This window comes from Dryobates pubescens, chromosome 12, assembly GCF_014839835.1.
Source record: "Dryobates pubescens isolate bDryPub1 chromosome 12, bDryPub1.pri, whole genome shotgun sequence".
Lineage (NCBI taxonomy): Eukaryota > Metazoa > Chordata > Aves > Piciformes > Picidae > Dryobates > Dryobates pubescens.
Genome location: NC_071623.1, coordinates 6045845 through 6065423, shown reverse-complemented (window position 1 = coordinate 6065423; position 19579 = coordinate 6045845). Strand labels below are relative to the sequence as shown.

Here is a 19579-nt window from a genome sequence, read left to right as displayed (position 1 = left end):
GTGCTTGAAACACTTTCTGGTTCAGGTACAAGCATACATGCAGATACCTGATGAGTTCTGTGGTTCTCAAAGCAAAGGACTCTGGGCTGTAATTTGGAGCACAAGCACCTAAGTTTTAGGTTCCAAGCCTCTATTTTCTGAATTTGTATAACAACAACAACAACAATAGATGACTGCTGTGAAAACCTACAGCTGTGTCTTTAAACAAAGAGTCTACCCTAACTTCAGGTTTTTCTTCTGAAGGAAAGAGGTTTTGCTTTAAGTGAATTTAATGTGAACTTCTATTTTATTGCTCCCATGTGAGTGGATGTCAAGCTGTCATTATTGATGTCTGTGGAGATGATCACAGAATCACAGGATGTTAGGGGCTGGAAGGGACCTTCAGAGAGCATCCAGTCCAAACCCCCTGCCAAAGCAGGAGCACCCAGGGCAGTTCACACAGGAACTCATCCAGGTGGGTTTGGAAAGTCTTCAGAGAAGGAGACTCCACAACCTCTCTGGGTAGCCTGTTCCAGGGCTCCAGCACCTTCACCATACAGAAGTGTCTCCTTGTATTGTCTCCTATGTTCCAGCTTGTACCTGTTATTCCTTGTTCTAGCACTGGACACCGCCACAAAAAGCCTGTCACCTTTATTCTGACACCCACCCCACAGATATTGATAGACATTGATCAGGTCCCCTCTCAGCCCTCCCTTCTCCAGACTAAACAGCCCCAAGACTCTCAGTCTTGCATCACAGGACAGATATTCCAATCCCCCAGTCAGCCTGGAACAGGCTACCCAGGGATGTGGTTGAGGCCCTGTCCTTGGAGATATTCAAGCTCAGACTGGATGCATCCCTGGGCAGCCTGAGCTAGTTGGAGGTGTCCCTGCTGCCTGCAACAGGGTTGGACAAGATGACCTTGGAGAGTCCCTTCCAACCCAATGGAACCTGTGAACCTGTAAAACAATAAAATTAACTCCTCCTTGCACTATTTCATCTGTCAGTTCCATCCCCAAAGCATCTTTCCTTCCTGTGTGTGTTGCAGCATTTCCAAGTTCGATGAGCGGTGTTGTTTCCTTTACGTCCATGACAACTCTGACGACTTCCAAATCTACTTTTCTACTGAAGGCCAATGCAGCAGGTGAGTCCAGTTTGTGTGGGTGTTGCATGTGAGCTCTCTGTCCCAAAGGTGCTGGATTTGTTGAGGCTTGAAAGCTGCTGTTTCTAAGAAATTAATGATTTATTTTTCTGCTTCTTTTTCTCTTGATGAAGAAGCAATGAGCTAAACTTAGTGATGTCTAAGGTCGTGAGAGTGATGTGCTGTTACATCTGTTGGCTGAGGGAGCTGGGGTTGTTTAGCCTGGAGAAGAGGAGGCTCAGAGGAGACCTTATTGCTCTCTCCCGCTCCCTGAAGGGAAATTGTAGCCAGGTGGGGGGTTGGTCTCTTCTCCCAGGCAAGCAGCACCAGAACAAGAGGACACAGTCTCAAGCTGTGCAGGAGGAAGTTAGGAAGTTTAGGCTGGAGGTGAGGAGAAAGTTCTTCCCGGTAAGAGTAATTGGCCATTGGAATGTGCTGCCCAGGGAGGTGATGGAGTCCCTGTCCCTGGGGATGTTCAAAAAAGGCTTGGATGTGGCACTTGAAGCCATGGTTTAGTTGTCAGGAGGTGTTAGGTGTTAGGTAATAGGTTGGACTTGATGATCTCTGAGGTCTTTTCCAACCTGGCTGATTGTATGATTCTCTGATCAGTTTATCTACAAGGCATTAAGTCTATGAAAAGGCTTCTTCTAATTTATAACTCTTACCTTCTTTTTCTGTGTGTTGGCCATGCCATCTATTGGTTTAAATTCCCTTATGTACCTGTTCAACTTCATTTAAGTGAGAGCAAACAGATGTAATCAAAATGTCTAGCAGCTTAAGTGTCACAGGTATCTCTTCCTGTCTGCATCTGTGTCCAGATGTTTCCCAATGAGTCATAGAATGGTTTGGGTTGGAAAGGACTTTAAAGATCATCCAGTTCCAAAACCCCTGCTGTAGGTAGGGACATCTTCCACTAGCCAGCTTGCTCAGGGCCTCATCCAGCCTGGCCTTGGAACACCTCCAGGAAGGGGACATCCATGACCTCAATGGGCAACCTTTTCCAGTGTCTCAACACCCTCACTGGAAAGAGTTTCTTCCTAATCTCCACTCTGAATTTCCCCTCCTCAAGCTTCAATCCATTCCCTCTCATCCTATCACTACAAACTCTTATAAAAAAAGTCCCTTCCTGTCTTGTAGCTCCTTTCAGGGTACTGGAAGGCTGCTCTAAGGTCTCACTGGAGCCTTCTCCAGGTTAAACAGCTCCAACTCTCAGCCTGGCCCCATAGGAGTGGTTCTCCATTCCTCTGGTCATCTTCAGATCTTCAAGCCCTCTTCTGGAGCTGCTCCACATATTTTTATTTGGTCCTGTGCTATTTATTGCCTTTTTTTGTTTGTTTTGTTTCAGATTCTGTGGGTTAGTGAAAGAAGTTTTGTCTGATGCAGTTGGCAATACATTGGAACTAGAAGGAGAAATAGATGGAGAGACACTGGAGGTATGTCAAGGATAAAAGATGCAAGGACTCTGAAACTTGCTCTCTGTCTTCCCTGCACTTTCATCTCAGTGTGCTAGAAAGCTAATAAATAGCATTTCAGCTCCTTAATTGGGGATGAAATTTCCACTCTTACAAAACTATTGGTACAAAAGAGCAGCATTCATGCCCCCAAAAAGCACTTTTTCGTTTAATTCAGTCTGTTATTACTGTAAACAGCATGAATCCCTAAGGAAGGGTGATACTGATCTTATGTTTATGTTGTAAACAATCTCCAGGTAAGAATCATTTGGTATCAGCTGGCTTAAGTGGATTGGAAAAAAACCCAAGAAAACCAAGAAAAAGATAAGATATTAGATAGATACTAGGGAAAAGCCATTTAGCAAAATCCTTCAGTTTCTTCCAGCTGGTATCTGATGCTATTGGTACTCCAGATAATTTCATTTGACAGGCTTTTGCTGTCACAGAGATTTAGGATCAGATTAACCCATTGTGCTTTTGACTCCTCACTGAAAAATCCATGTGAGCAACCTAGGAGCTGTAGGCTTTCTGACTAATCAGTACAGAGGATAAAATCAAACCAACTTGGAGAGGGTCATTCACATTTTTCTGTGGGGCTCAGGTTAGGGTAGGTAAATTGATACCTTCCTGGGGCTCTGCCTCATGATAAACGTGGCACATGGATCTGTAGCTCTAAGTGCCATCCCTTGTGCCTCTGTGTAGCCTTTTTGGAGTCTGAAAAGCCATCATAAAAAATAGGTTGGATTTTTTTTTATCTGTGGTCAAGCAAATGCAGTCAATCTGAATAATGTGTGTAAAATCCCTGCTGTGCTTTGTCTGGACTGGGTCTCTTTCTGCAGATACTCAGCTCATTCCAGCAGTTCTCTTGGGCTTAGGATTCAGAAAAGTTCCTGGGAGGCAGTGAACCTTTCGTAGTACCTGAGACTTCAGAAGAGGCTCAAGAAAATAGAAGACCCTCTACTGTACTGTAGAGTGTAATTGCATATGGTGGGGAAGAAGAGTTTTTGCACTGATGTTTGTGTTATTGTGGCCACAGAATTCTCTTCTCAAGTGAAATGGACAAGATCATAGAATGACAGAATCATTCAGGTTGGAAAAAAACCCTTGAGACCATCAGGTCCAGCCATTAACCCTACTCTACCAAGGTCACCACTAAACCATATCCCCAATACCACATCTAAACGACCTTTAAATGCATCCAGGGATGGTGGCTCCACCACCTCCCTGGGCAGCCTGTGCCAATGCCTGACCACACTTGCAGGGAAAAAATTATTTTCCAATGTCCAGCCTAAACCTCCCCTGGTGCAGTTTGAGGCTGTTCCCTCTTGTTCTATCACTGTGAGAAGAGCTGAGCACCAGCCTCTGTACATTGTCCTTTCAGGTAGTGGTAGAGGATGGTGAGGTCTCCCCTCAGCCTGCTCTTCCTCACACTAAACAGTTCCAGTCCTCTCAGCTGCTCTTCATCAGACTCATTCTCTAGGCCCTTCACTAGTGTAGTTGCTCTTCTCTGCACCCGCTCCAGTCCCTCAATGTCCTTCTCATATTGAGGTGCCCAAGGCTGAACAAAGCACTCAAGGTGTGGCCTCACCAGTGCTGAGTACAGGGTGACAATCCCTGCCCTACTCCTGCTGCTCACACCATTGCTAATCCCAGCCAGGATGCCATTGGCTTCCTTGGCCACCTGGGCACATTGCTGGCTCCTATTCAGCTGCTTGCATATTCGAACCCCCAGGTCCCTTTCTGCTGGACAATTTTCCAGTCACACTTCCCCAAGCCTGGAGCGTTGCAGATACACACAGCTATTAAGCCCAGCTTAATGTGATACATCTGCAGTCCTGGCCTAGTGTCAGGGCTCTGCCTTGGCAGTCAGGATATTATCTGTAGCTGCAGATTTACCATTGCATGCTTCTGTACTTAGCTGCTAGCAGAGCAATCTCCAAACAACACAGTGTCTATTCAGCTGCATAATAACCTCTCAGAGGATGTGAGCTCACCCTGGCTTGAGCCTTCTAAAAACTCAACTGGAAGAAACATTTGTGTCTGCATAGCAGGAAGCAATCCTCCATGAACCAATGATGTAAGAAAAAAATGACTGCAGTAATGAATGTAAAATCTTTAAGCTATGCCATTCCACTTGCTTTGGAGTTTCCACCATTGTCACCTTGCACATAACTTTATCTCTTATGACAGGATATTAAAACAGAGATCAAGATCTAGAAGGGGAAGATCTTTTAGCTTATAAATGAGCTAACCCACTGTCTTTCTGCAGACTGAGATCTTAAATTTAAGGAGAGAACTTGGATAACAAGGCTTTGTATTCTCTTGGTGGGCTTAAAAAGCACACAGAAAGTAGAAGTTCTTACCATTCATAAAACAGTTGCTGAAAGTTGGGAAAGGAAGAAATAACCTTGAGCACAGTTTGGAGGAAAAACAATACTATTGCAGGCAGAATTCTTGTACCACAGAATGTGAGGGGCTGAAAGGGACCTCCAGAGATCATCCAGGCCAACCTCCCTGCAGAGCAGGAGCACCTAGATCAGGTCACACAGGAACACACCCAGGTGGCTATGGAAGGTCTCCATAGAGGGGGACTCCACAACCTCTCTGGGCAGCCTGTTCCAGGGCTCTGGCACCATCACAGGGAAGAAGTTTTCCCTTCGCTTCCCATGGCACCTCCAGCTGGCACCCAGTGCCCCTTGTGCTGTCCTTGGACATCCCTGAGCAGAGCCTAGCTCTGTCCTCCCCACACTGCCCTGCATGTCTTTATTAATAGGAATGAGGGCACCCCTCAGGCTCCTGCAAAGTAAAGAGCCCCAGCTCTCTCAGGCTTTCTCAAGGGGTTGTGCATCACTGAAAGCAACTACAGTTTAGTTCTACAGCTGAGTAGGATTTGGAAGGAGAGTGAGTTTGGTCATCCTTTCTACCTTAGGGTATTTGTTGCTGGATGTTGATGTTGAAGTTCTTGTCCCTTTCTGAGTATCTGCTATACTCCACTTAGGATATCCTAGAGATCAGACTCTGCTCTACACTGTCCATAGAGAAGGTCAGCAATGAACACTTGTTTACTTACACCTAATTCCTGAAATTGCACATTCAGTGGATGCCATATTCAGACTTCTGGCAGCTGGCTGTGATTTATTCAGTCTCTGTAGCTGTTGGAAAGAGAGGAGGCAAATGTGAACCGGCAAGAAGGCAAACGTGAACTGGCAGGGGTTGGACTGGATGGTCTCTTGAGGTCCCTTCCAACCTCTAAGGTACTGTGATGCTGTGATATACAGCTCTGTTAAACTCTCCACTAACTAGCACTGCACTATAAATCTCAGTGGAGGCTGTAGCCAGGTGGGTGTTGGTCTCTTCTCCCAGGCAACCAGCACCAGAACAAGAGGACACAGTCTCAAGCTGTGCCAGGGCAGGTTCAGGCTGGATGCTAGGAAGAAGTTCTTCCCAGAAAGAGTAATTGGCCATTGGAATGTGCTGCCCAGGGAGGTGGTGGAGTCACCATCCCTGGAGGTGTTTAGGAAGAGACTTGATGGGGTGCTTGGTGTCATGGTTTAGTTGATTAGATGGTGTTGGGTGATAGGTTGGACTTGATGAACTCAAAGGTCTCTTCCAACCTGATCTGGTCTGGTCTATTCTATTCTATTCTATTCATGTATCATAGGACACAGACTCAAGCACCTAGATTTCTCTACTGTAATTCTAGAGTTGGTTTAGAATCATAGAATCACCAAGGTTGGAAAAGACCTCAGAGATCGTCCAACCTGTCGCCCAACACCTCATGACTGCTAAACCATGGCTCCAAGTGCCACATCCAATCCCTTTTTGAACACCTCCAGGGATGGTGACTCCACCACCTCCCTGGGCAGCACATTCCAATGGCAAATTACTCTTTCTGGGAAGAACTTTCTCCTCACCTCCAGCCTAAACTTCCCCTGGTGCAGCTTGAGACTGTGTCCTCTTGTTCTGGTGCTGGTTGCCTGGGAGAAGAGAACAGGCTGTTGCAGATAGGGTTGCTGTCAGTCTTAAATTCTGCAGTGTGACTGCTGTCTCTCTTCTGTGCAGTTATCTGTCATATGATAGCTGTGAAAGCTGGCTGTGCTCTTGCCAAAGAACCTGACAAGTTTTACATGTGGCATTTTGGGTCAGCCAGGCCTATCCTAACAGAAGATTATGTTGTGTGCCTTGAAGTGCTGAAACATGGCAAAGGAAGCTGTCCTAAAGCTGTGCTAACTCAAGTTTAGTTCCACCAAGCAGAAGGTGCTGTTAGGATAAATGAGAGACAGTTTTCCTTTAGCACCTTCCATACAGCAGCAGGGAAATTGGCATCTTTGCAGAGGTGAAGAGGAGGAGAATGTCAGTGACACATGGACACTGAAATGTGACCTAGGAAGACACTTCAGAGAAACACATCTCAGGGCTGAATTCAGCCTCCATTCTCAGGCTGGAGAGCTGGGTGAAGGGAAAACCTCATGAATCATAGAACGGTCTGGGCAGGAAGACACCTCCAAAGGTCATCCAGTCCAACCTCCCTGCAGTCAGCAGGGACTTCCTCTGCTAGATCAGGCTGCCCAGAGCCCTGTCAAGCCTCACAGGTTCAATAAGGACAAGTGTAGAGTCCTGCATCTGGGCAGGAGTAACAGCAGGCATCAGTACAGGCTAGGGGTCATCCTGATGGAAAGCAGTGCTATGGAGAAAGACCTTGGAGTCCTAGTGGACAGCAAGTTCTGCATGGGACAGCAATGTGCCCTTGTGGTCCAGAGGGTGCATCAAGAAAAGTGTGTCCAGCAGGCCTAGGGAGGTTCTCCTGCTCCTCTACTCTGCCCTGGTGAGATCACTCCTGAAGTACTGTCTCCAGTTCTGGACTTCCCAGTTCAAGAGAGACAGGGATCTGCTGGAGAGAGTCCAATGAAGAGCTATGAGGATGACTGGGGGACTAGAACATCACTGTTATGAAGAAAGGCTGAGAGCCCTGGGGCTGTTTAGTCTGGAGATGAGAAGGCTGAGAGGGGATCTGATCAATGTCTATCAATATCTGAGGGGTGAGTGTCAAGTTATAGGTGCCAAGCTCATTTTGGCAGTGCCCTGCGATAGGACAAGGAACAGCAGGTAGAAGCTGGAACACAGGAGGTTCCACCTCAACATGACAAGACACTTCTTTACTGTGAGGGTAGCAGAGCCCTGGAACAGGCTGCCCAGAGACATTATGGAGACTTCTTCTGTGGAGACATTCAAAAGCCACCTGGATGTGTTCCTGTGTGACCTGCCCTAGGTGCTCCAGCTCTGGCAGTGTGGTTGGACTGGGTGATCTCTAGAGGTCCCTTCCAACCCCTAACATTCTGTGATTCTGTGTGAGAGAGTTGTCGTGGATGAACCAGAGAGAGTGGCCATTGACAGGAATGTCAGTAGTTGTGGCCATTGTAAAAGCATTTGGGTTTTTCAGTAGAGAACCAGATGAAGCCCCAGAGAATACCTGGCAGTTTTCCCATATGGGACATCCTCCTCAAACCCTTGGGTCTGGAAAGATGCTAGGGGAGGTCTGTGTGCTCCTGCTAACATCTGAGGTTAGGAAACTACCCCAGTTCCTTTCTAAACATGCAAAACTGCTTTTCCAATACCCTCTGTCAGTTTCCTGAGTTGAATCAGGAGTGTGCTTCTTAACCCAGCTTACATTGGCATTCTTGGCCATAAGGGCACTTTGCTGTCCCATGGAGAACTTACTGGCTACCAGGACTCCAAGGTCAATCCCCATGGAGCTGCTTTCTAGCAGGTCAACCCTTAACGTGTACTGGTGCATGGTAGTGTTCCTCCCCAGGTGCAGGAGTCTGTACTTAACTGTGATACCTGACTGTGTTCTTCTGACAGCAACTAGTTCACTGAGTTTTGGTTTAATGTTGTGTTCCTTGTTGGGCTGAATGCATTTCAAAGTTGATTTGTGAAGCAAGTGAGATGGAAACATTGCAGCAGGCTGGTGCCACAGCTGTGCTGCAGGGCCTGCTCTCTCCTGTACTTAATACAGGACAGAACTTGTGGCTCTGTGTAAAAGGCAAATGTTAGTGATAACCCTTTCTATGCTGCTCTCTTTTCTGCTTGCAGTATGAATATGATTATGATGAGAATGGTGAGAGGGTGGTTCTAGGGAAAGGTACTTATGGAATAGTTTATGCTGGAAGAGACCTTAGCAATCAGGTCCGAATAGCCATCAAAGAGATACCTGAGAGAGACAGCAGGTAAGCCTTCATTTCTTGTGGTGTCCCTACTGCTAATGAAATTGTAGCTGTCTGCTGAAATCTGCTGCTCTTACTTTGTATTTCTCTGTGGCTGGTTAATAAAGTCCCACTGTACTAAAATTCAGAGTCACAGAGTGCATCAGATTGGAAAGGACTCTCAAAGGTCATCTTGTCCAACCCCCGCTGCAGTCAGCAGGGACACCTCCAACTAGAGCAGGCTGCCCAGGGACACATTCAGCCTGATCTTGAGTCTTCAACCACATCCCTGGGCAGCCTGTTCCAATATTTCACCATTCTCATTGTAAAGAACTTCATCCTGAGGGCCAACCTAAATCTACCCTGCTCCAGGTTCAAACCATTGCTACAATCCCTTCTAAACAGTCCCTCCCCAGCCTTCCTACAGGTCCCCTTCAGATATTGAAATGTAGCTCTTAGGTCTTCCCAGAGCCTTCTCTTCTGCAGGCTGAACAGCCCCAACTCTTTCAGTCTGACTTCAGAGGAGAGGTGCTTCAGCCTTCTGATCATCTTTGTGGCCCTCCTCTGGACCCACTCCATCAGGGCCATGTCCTTCCTGTATTGAGGGCTCCAGAGCTGAACACAGTACTCCAGGTGAGGTCTCACCAGAGCAGAGTCAAGTGGTAGAATCACCTCTCTTGACCTGCTGGCCATGCTGCTTTGGATGCATCCCAGGATGCCATTGAGCTTCTGGGCAGCAAGTGAACACTCTTGGCTCATGTCCAGCTTCTCACCCACCAGCACCCTCAAGACTTTTTCTGCAGGGCTGCTCTCAATCTCCTCATCCCCCAGCCTGGATTGATATTGAGGGTTGCCCTGACCTAGGTGCAGGACCCTGCACTTTGCCTAGTTGAACCTCATGAGAAAATTCAATTGTTTCCTCCTAATATCAAACTCACCCTTTTGAGAATAAAGAGTTATTAATTACTTATTCTGTTTATTTCTTTCTTTCTTTAAGGGGTGGGGAATACAGATTGATTTTATATATACATACACATATAAAATTTTAGAATAAGATGTTTTTGGGGGGTTAAGTTGCAATTGTCTCTCGTTTGTATTCTTCTGTGAGAGGAGAACAAGGGTAGAAGGATTTTTTGGAGTCAGAGGCAGTGCTGCATGTATCAATTTTTTGAGGGCATGTTTCTCCTCCAGGATTCCTCTCAGGCCCACCTCTGTACTTTTCCTGACCAGGCCACCAGTTACACTACATTTTGAAGGTTGTGGACAAGATGTTTGCTGAGAACAGGATCAGTGTCCCTCAAATCCATTCTGTCCGCAGTCTAGCGTTTATGTGTAGCCTAGAAGCTTTTCCTGCATGATGAGCACCCCCCTAGATGACTGTTTGGTTTATTTTCATAGGTATTCCCAACCTCTTCATGAAGAGATAGCGCTGCACAAGTATTTAAAGCATCGCAACATCGTCCAGTATCTTGGATCTGTTTCAGAAGATGGATACATTAAGATTTTCATGGAGCAAGTGCCAGGAGGTTTGTATCTCTCAGCTTAGCCTCCCAAAGGAATCAAAAGCAGTCAACTCTCGAAGCTTAGCGAAAGCCAAGGTCTGCACTTGATATGTTTGTGCACTGTAAATGGTTTTCTGGTCAGACATTAACTACAGGTTAACGTTACATTGACTACAGGGTAATGTTACATTAACTACTGGTCTGCATCACGCTAACTACAGGGTAACATAGCACTAACTACAGGACAGGGTTACATTAACTGCAGGGTAACATTACATTAACTACAGGTCAATGTTATGTTAAGAACAGAGTAACATTACACTAACTACAAGGTAACATTCCATTAACTACAGGTCAACATTACCTTAACTACAAGTCAGCATTCCATTGACTACAGGGTAACGTTACACTGACTACAGGGTAACGTTACACTGACCACAGGTTAATGTTACATTGACTTCAGGCTAACATTACATTAACTACAGGTCACCGTTATGCTAACTACAGGATAGCATTACAAGAGCAGCAGCAAATGATTTGCTTTAAGGGCTGTAGGAAGGATTTGGCTTAATTACAGGCACTGCTCTTCTCTTACATTAGGAGAGTGAGCAAAGGCTTAACCCAAATGTAAATGTTTCATCTTCACTTGGGGATTTCGCTATCTTGACTCTCGTAGGCAGCCTTTCAGCTCTCCTGAGATCGAAGTGGGGCCCAATGAAAGAACCCACAATTAAATTTTACACCAAGCAGATTCTGGAAGGCCTTAAATATCTCCACGAGAACCAGATTGTACACAGAGACATAAAGGTAAATTTTCCTTTGGTGTGCCTTATGTGATTTGCTTTCTATGGATTTACTTCAGATAGTTTAACCTGAAGGAGAACGTTGAGTAGGCTTTTATGGAAGCGTAAAACAAAAGGAAAGAATGAAACAACCTCTTGTCCCTGGTGCTCCATGAAAATCCCTTTGTAGAAAGGTATATTACAAAGATAGCTCCAAACTGGAAGGATTATTGAGATTGGGATTTGGAATCTGTTCCTCATCTGTCTCCTCACTCCCTGTCTCTCAACCACAGGGAGATAATGTACTGGTGAACACCTATAGTGGAGTGGTAAAGATATCTGATTTTGGGACTTCCAAGAGGCTAGCAGGAATCAATCCATGCACAGAAACTTTTACAGGTAAGACTAATTGAACTGAGTTCACAGAACCACAGAATTGTCAGGGTTGGAAGGGACCTCAAGGATCATCCAGTCCCAACCCTTCTGCCTTGGTCAGGGACACCTCACACTACATCAGGTTGCTCACAGGGATGAGGCTTTTTACCACCTCCCTGGGCAACCTGTGCCGGTGTCTCACCACCCTCATGGGGAAGAACTTCCTCCTAATGTCTGATCTAAATTTCCCCTCTTCCAGCTTGAGTCCACCTCCCTCAGTCCTATCACTCCCTCACACTCCTAAAAAGTCCCTTCCCAGCTGTCTTGTAGGCTCCCTTCAGATACTGGAAGGCCACAATTAGGTTGCCTCAGAACTTTCTCTTCTCCCATCTGAACAACCCCAATTCTCTCAGCCTGTCCTCACAGCAGAGGAGCTCCAGCCCTCTGCTCATCCTCATGGCCCTTCCCTGGACACGATCCAGCACAAGTTTGTAAAGGATTTGGTGATGGATTGGGAGTTAGAGCCAAGTGGCTCTTTGGATTTGTGATGAAAACACATATTAGGGCTTTATTTCCAGGGAAGAGCTAATGGGAGTGTGATCACCACCAACACAGACTCCTTATCTGACTTCTTTTTTTTTTTTAAATGCCATTTTCTTCCATTTAACTTTTCCCCTTTGTTTTCCCCAAAGGCTTGTTAAGTGTGCTGGGGTAATAGTTTTTCTTCTAAGTGTTTTTCATTAAGGAGCAATCGATTTGTTGCAATTACGTCTGGAAGCACTTGAATCCAGCAGCTCTTAATAACCTTGAGGATGGCCTGCACTTTTAAGTAAATGGTGCACGGACACAGCCATCAGTCTGTGTGGAAAGCAGGAGACAACAACCTCTGTTGAAGTGATAATCACAGAGCTTCCCATTACCTGTCTGGCTGTGAGCCTGGAGTCCCCCCAGCTTTCTGACAAAGGAAGCCATGAAAATGAAATTACTGAGGGTTTGAAATAAATTACTTTTCTAAGGTTCCCTGTGGTCCCTCTTGAACTGAGGGGCCCAGAACTGGACACATCATTCCAGATGTGGCCTCAGCAGGGCAGAAGAGAGGGGCAGGAGAACCTCTCTCCACCTACTAGCCACAGCCCTTTTAATCTACCCCAGGAAGCTGGGGAGGGACTTTTGAGGGTGTGAGGTAGTGACAGGACTGGGAGGATGGAGCAAAACTAGAAGTGGGTAGATTCAGATTGGATGTCAGGGAGAAGCTCTTCCCTATGAGCTTGGTGAGACACTGGAACAGGTTGCCCAGGGAGGTGGTGGATGCCTCATCCTTTGAGGTTTTTAAGGCCAGACTGGATGTGGCTGTGAGCAACCTGATGTAGTATGTCCCTGCCTGTGGCAGGGGCTTGGAACTGCATGATCCTTGAGGTCCCTTCCAGCCCTGACAATTCTAGGATTCTATGAAGGCTCTGACAATTGACTGTTCTTTTGGTTCTGCCTAGGAACCCTGCAGTACATGGCTCCAGAAATCATTGATAAAGGACCACGAGGATATGGTGCACCAGCTGATATCTGGTCATTAGGTTGCACCATTATTGAAATGGCAACAGGGAAACCTCCATTTCATGAACTAGGGGAACCTCAAGCAGCAATGTTTAAAGTAAGGACAACTTTTTTTTTTGCTAGAGTTTTGGATTTTTCAGATGCTAACTTACTGGTTTTAATACTAATGTGTTGGTAACTTGGTGTTATCTGGGTTAGTTTGCCACCTTATTCTGCTCTGGTGAGACCTCACCTGCACTACTGCATCCAGCTCTGGAGCCTTCAACACAGGGAAGGACATGGACCTGATGGAGTGGGTCCACAAAGATGATCAGGGGGCTGGAATACCTCTGCTACAAGGACAGGCTGAGGGAGCTGAGGTTGTTCAGCCTGGAGAAGGCTTCAGAGAGACTTCAGAGCAGCCTTCTAGTACCTGAAGGGGCTACAAGAAGGCTGCAGAGGGACTGTTTACAAAGGCCTGCAGGGACAGGATGAGGGACAATGCTTTGAAATGAGAGCAGAGCAGATTTAGATTGGATGTGAGAAACAAGTTCTGCACCATGAGGTTGGTGGAACACTGCAACAGGTTGCCCAGGGAGGTAGCTGTGCTGCTCAAGGTCAGGCTGGCAAAGGCTCTGAGCAAGCTGACTTAGTGCAGGTTGTCCCTGCTGACTGCATGGGGTTGGACTAGATGGCCTTTGGAGGTCCCTTCCAATGCAGTCCATCTTACATTTCTATGTTTTGATTTATTAAATGCCTTGATTAAATACTTCAATTTAATTGCAGAGCTTAGCAAGTTTCTCATCTTAAAAGCCTTGCACGCAGGAAATGCTGAGCTGTGGCTGTGCTTGGAGCTGCTGTTTGGAGGCCCCGATGCACTGTTAGCACTTCAAACCCTGCACTGTCACCCCAATGGCAGCCTGACTGCTCAGCATATTTGAGCTTTGAAGCTGAAGCCCTCTTGTGAGCTGCCTGCTGGTGTTAATGCAGATGGATAATGAGATGATTTAAAGGCAGCTGGGACTTGTTTAACTGCTGGGCTGCTCCCTCCCTTGTGGCTGTTATCTTGCTGCTTGTCCTCCAGAGCCTGTTTTATGTCAAGATGCTGAGGCTAGAAGCCTTAATCTTGCCAGATACATGCCACACATTACACAGCTCTCACTTCAAAACATTTGTGCCAGATTGGCGCCAGAGATTAAGAAGGCAGTGGAGGAGTTGGAAAAATCAGTAGAGAGTGACCTGTAGAAACACATTTTTCATTGCTTAAAGGAGTTGAGGGGTCTGGTGAAACCGTGGGAAGACATCGTGTGGCTGTCAGTTCAATAACACTGACAGGCTACGGAAGACATCTGGCCTGAGTGCTGGGGGTGGGGACAAGGTCTGGCAAGGTCATTGTGAGCATTCATACAAGGAAATTTGGCAGTGGCAGGAGCAGAACAGGTGCAGGCCCCTGGCAGGCAGTGCTAGAGGAGGAGGATGTTCCCCTTCCTGAGCATGAATGTGCCGGGCAGGGGTGATGGGAGGCACATGCAGGAGCTGGAGGGATTTGTGGCTGGTAGGAGAAGCAGCATTTGAAGCACTTGTTGTGGACAATGTCCAGATCCCCAGGGTGTCTGAAAGTAGATGTTTGGATATGTCCCTAGCTTGGCATTTGTGTAATGCCACTATGGTTGCAATGAATTTAGAGGATTAGAGCCTTGTTGGCACGTCACTGCTTTGTCTGAGTACCTGGACCACTCCTATGCTGCAAGAGTGGGAGAGATCAGACTGTAAGAAAGCTTTGGCCCATGGTCTTCTTGCATTTCTTCACTAAAAGTAATTTGTATTTGTGTTTTACTCACAGGTTGGGATGTTCAAGATTCATCCTGAAATTCCAGAATCACTCTCTGCAGAAAGCAGAGCTTTTATTTTGCTCTGTTTTGAACCTGATCCTAACAAACGTGTGACAGCGTCTGATCTGCTCAGAGATTCCTTCCTGAAACAAGTGAACAAGGGCAAGAAAAGCAGGATTGCATTCAAGCCCTCAGGTAAGGAATCATCAACTGAGTCAGCATCTGGAAGGTGTCCATAGAAGGGCCACATGGATAAGCAGAGGGCTGGAGCTCCTCTGCTATGAGGACAGGCTGAGAGAGTTGGGGTTATTCAGTGTGGAGAAGGCTCCAAGGAGACCTTCTTGTAGCCCCCCTCAGATACTGGAAGGCCACAAGAAAGCTGGGGAGGGATTTTGAGGGTGTCAGATAGGGATAGGACTGGGAGGAATGGATCTAAGCTAGAGGAGGGGAGATTTAGATTAGAATTTAGGAAGAAGTTCTTCACTGGGACAGGTTGCCCAGGGAGGTGGTGGAAGCCTCATTCCTGGAAGCTTTTAAGGCCAGGCTGGATGTGGCTCTGGGCAACCTGATCTAGTGTGAAGTGTCCCTGCCCATGGCAGGGGGGTGGAAGCAGATGATTCTTGAGGTCCCTTCCACAACCCTGACAATCCTGTGATCGTTAACTGTTACATTAAAAGACTGCAATCATTCAGCAGCCCTCTTGTACAAAGCACATTTCTTGTTCCAGGAAAGCAGCAGGAGCTCAACTGTGATTTGTAATTAGACATATTTAAATCTAACAATTCCCTCAAAATATGGTGCTTTGCTTATTTGGCTTTTCACTGGCTGAAAGCACCCAACCCCACCTTTTTCCCTCTCCCCAAAATGAAATGGCTCATTTATAGTAAACTGAAATTAGGGGGGAAAAAAGACTTTTGGTGAAGACTTTCCAAAGCAGTTCTGGGCTTAGCTTCACAATTGCATACACCTCAGAGATCTGAGTTTGGCACCTGAAAACCTGGCTCTGCTAGATGATGTTGGGTCTACATGGCTCAGCATTTTCATACTTGCTGTCTGACTTGGAAATTTGGCACAGAGGTGCTGAAGGAGCTGTTCAGTGGCTTGTTTTGGGTTGCCTTCCTAGTGTGTTCCATGCCACTTGCTCAGTGATAAGATAATTAACCTTAATATAGACCTGCCAAATAAATCACTGGTGTTTGAGGGGGCTGCTAGTTTACTAACAGACAGAGGCATTGCTTCTGCTGCTGCTTTTCCCTCTCTGCACACACACACACACACACACACATAAAATGCAAGTTGAATTGCTTCCTTTTCTGATTTCTGCCCCCCTCAGCCAGGAACATTTGACAGAAGGTTATTCTGAGGGGGAAAACTACCAAAGCATTTATAACCTCTAACTGAACTGCTTTCAGCAAGGCACTCTTGTCTGGAGAGGCACTGAGAACTGCCATCCTTGCAGCTGCACTGGGGGAGGTGAGAGCCCACACTGCTTGGCCACACTGGTAGCAGTCAGGAGCTATTGGCAGGCTGTAGCCTTCTGCCCCATTCCAGTGATGTCCTCTTCTGGCCTCTTCAGCCCTTGCCTAAGGGCTTTTTCCTGGAAAAATTACATGGCATCATGTAGTGGGTTGAAATTACCCCCCAGGATAAAATTGCTAGAGTAGCTCAGTGGAAGCAAATGAAGCTACATTTACAAGCACACTAAAATCTAGAAATACAGAATGCAATGAATGTGTATAAAATATACAATAGTTACTTGTATTTACAATTCATAAATAGCACAGGAACTGCCACACATTAGGAAGGGTAGAGCTTGCCCTGGAACAGCTTGCCCTGGAACAGCTTGCCCAGGGAGGTGGCTGGAGCCCCATCCCTGGAGATACTCAAAGCGAGGCTTGACAGGGCTTTGGGCAACCTGATTTCATGGAGGATGTCCCTGCTGACTGCAGGGGGGTTGGACTAGAGGACCTTTGGAGGTCCCTTCCAACCCAGATCATTCTGTGATGCTGTTATCACAGGGAAGGTGCAGCTGTGTTCTGCACTTGGTGCCATGGTTTCATAGTCATGAGGTCTTGGGTGACAGGTTGGACTTGATGATCTTTGAGATCTTTTCCAACCTTATTGATTCTATGATTCTGTGATTCCTCCTCTTCCCTGCTTTGTGGCCAACAGGTCAAGGGAGGTGATTGTTCCCCTCTACTCTGGTCTGGTTAGGCCTCACCTGGAGAGAAGGGCCACCAGAATGATCAGAGGGCTGGGACACTTCTCCTATTAGAGGTGAGAAGGTAACCAACCAGCACTCCATAGCAGTATCTCCAGCAGCTTTGCTCTCCTTGAGCTCAGCAGTTTGCTCCTCACACCTTTTACTGCTCAATACACATGACTGGAGTTGTGTTGCTGCTTTCTGTCAGCAAGGTTCCCTCTCCCTCAGCTCTTTGGTAAAATGAGGCCTTGGTGCCACCAAAGGTGATCAGAGCTGTTTGGAGCACGCTGCCCATTCCTGCCTGGTTCTGTGTTTTGCAATGTCTGCTCCTAGATTCCAGCCGCACTGCATCCCTCCCACTGCCCAGCCCCGGGGAGCAGGCCGGCAGCAGCAGCAGCGAGCATGGCTCTGTCTCACCAGACTCTGACCTACAGCATGAGATGTTTTTTGAAAGGCCTAAGAGATCCATTTCAGAGATCCAGACAAAGCATCCCATTTCCCACTTACTAAGGTAAAGCATTTAAATTCACATTCTATTTTATCGCATGATGACTGTCCTCACTAACAGTACACGCTGGGGGATGAGGTGATAGAGAGCAGCCCTGCAGAAAAGGAGTTGGGGGTGCTGATGGACAAGAAGCTGGACATGAGCAGAGAGTGTGAGCTTGCAGCACAGAAGGCTCATGGCAGCCTGGGCTGCATCCAAAGCAGTGTGGCCAGCAGGTTGAGAAAGGTGATTCTGCCACTTTGCTCTGGTGAGACTACACCTGGAATACCGCATCTAGCTCTGGAGCCTTCAACACAGGAAGGACATGGACCTGATGGAGCGGGTCCAGAGGAGGGCCATGAAAAACTATGGGGGCTGGAGCACCTCTCCTACAGGGACAGGCTGAGGGAGCTGGGAGTGTTCAGCCTGGAGAAGAGAAGGCTCCAAGGAGACCTTAGAGCAGTCTTCCAGTACAAGAAGGCTGCAGAGGGACTGCTTGCAAAGGCCTGCAGGGACAGGACAAGGGGCAATAGCTTCAAACCAGAGAAGGGCAGATTTAGATTGGATGTTAGGAGCAAGTTCTGCACCACGAGGGTGGTGGAACACTGCAACAGGTTGCCCAGGGAGGTAGTTGAGTCCCCATGTCTGGAGGTATTCAAGGTGAAGTTCGACAGGGCTCTGGGCAGCCTGATCTAGTGGAGGATGTCCCTGCTGAGTGCAGGGAGGTTGGACTGGATGACCTTTGGAGGTCCCTTCCAACCCAGACCATTCTGTGAGGCTGTTCCTAGGTAAGGATGTGTGCTAATAAACAGCAAGTGAGTTGTGGAGGCAAGTTACCAGTTAATTTAAATATTGCCTATATCTCATTAATACCCAGGCTGCCCAGAGAGGTTGTGGAGACTCCTTCTCTGGAGACTTTCCAAACTCACCTGGATGCATTCCTGTGCAGACTACCCTGGGTGGTGCTGCTTTGGGCAGGGGGGGTGGAGATCCCTTCCAACCTCTGATTCTAAAATTCTGCTGCTTGTGTCCTGGTTGCTTACACAGTGTGCCTGATGAGGGCTCAGCTTTGGAGGACAGGAGCTCCACTCCTTCTGTGGAGGACAAGGACTCTGGGCTGTTCCTGCTGCGGAAGGACAGCGAGCGCAGAGCCATACTCTATAAAATCCTGAAGGAAGAACAAAATAAAGTTGCCTCCAATTTGCAGGAGTGCATTGCACAGGTAGGTAATTTTACTTCAGCTTTCCTTTCCTCACCTCAAAAGAGAAATGGTGAGGCAGTTGGTGTCGTTCCTTCTCTGAAAACTAATGAATGAAGGTGTTTGGATTGTTCCTTCTGAATAGCTTCTGTCTCTGAGGCCTCTGTTTGTTGGCTGAATGGGCAGCAGGTATCAGCTTTTCCCTGCTGCTGGGCTCTGCATTTCTTTGAAGGAGGAGGTTTTGTGACATTTGATGTGGGAGGCTCCAGGGAGACCTTAGAGCAGCCTTCCAGTACCTGAAGGGGGCTACAAGAAGGCTGCAGAGGGACTGTTTGCAACAGCCTGCAGGGACAGGACCAGGGGCAATGGCTTGAAATGAGAGCAGAGGAGATTGAGATTGGCTGTGAGGAACAAGTTCTGCACCAGGAGGGTGCTGCAACACTGCAACAGGTTGCCCAGGGAGACATTTGAGGCCTCGTTTCTGGAGATCTCCAAGGTCAGTCTGGACAAGGCTGTGAGCAACCTGCTCTAGAGGAGGATGTCCCTGCTGAGTGCAGGGGGGTTGGACTGGATGACCTTTGGTGGTCACGTCCAACCCAACCCATTCTATGCTTCTGTAATCTCAAAAAAATTATGGTAAATTTCTATTGTAGGAAAGTTTGGTGTCTGTAAAGAGGAGCAAGAAAAGTTGGTTAAGCTGTAGCCAAGAAATGCCATGGGGAGGGGGCATCCACAACCTTCCTGAGCTACCTGTTCCAGTGTCTCACCACCCTCACTCTGAAGAATTTCTTCCTAATCTCCAGCCTGAATCTCCCTTTCTCAAGCTTCAATCCATTCCTTCTCATCCTATCCCTTTGATGCCTTTAACTCTGAGGGTTCTGAATGTCACATCACAG

At 47.1% G+C, this 19579-nt stretch overlaps 1 protein-coding gene across 1 annotated transcript in view; it reads left to right on the top strand.

The window, feature by feature from the left end:
• Window positions 1-19579, top strand: part of MAP3K15 (mitogen-activated protein kinase kinase kinase 15) — a 62276-nt gene that overhangs the window by 37149 nt on the left and 5548 nt on the right. The window contains exons 13-22 of the mRNA XM_054165909.1: window positions 1028-1123; window positions 2466-2553; window positions 8665-8798; window positions 10173-10300; window positions 10953-11083; window positions 11352-11457; window positions 12924-13081; window positions 14807-14990; window positions 17332-17509; window positions 18533-18707. Coding sequence (XP_054021884.1) covers window positions 1028-1123; window positions 2466-2553; window positions 8665-8798; window positions 10173-10300; window positions 10953-11083; window positions 11352-11457; window positions 12924-13081; window positions 14807-14990; window positions 17332-17509; window positions 18533-18707 — 1378 coding nt within the window. The remainder of the gene's footprint in view (window positions 1-1027; window positions 1124-2465; window positions 2554-8664; window positions 8799-10172; window positions 10301-10952; window positions 11084-11351; window positions 11458-12923; window positions 13082-14806; window positions 14991-17331; window positions 17510-18532; window positions 18708-19579) is intronic.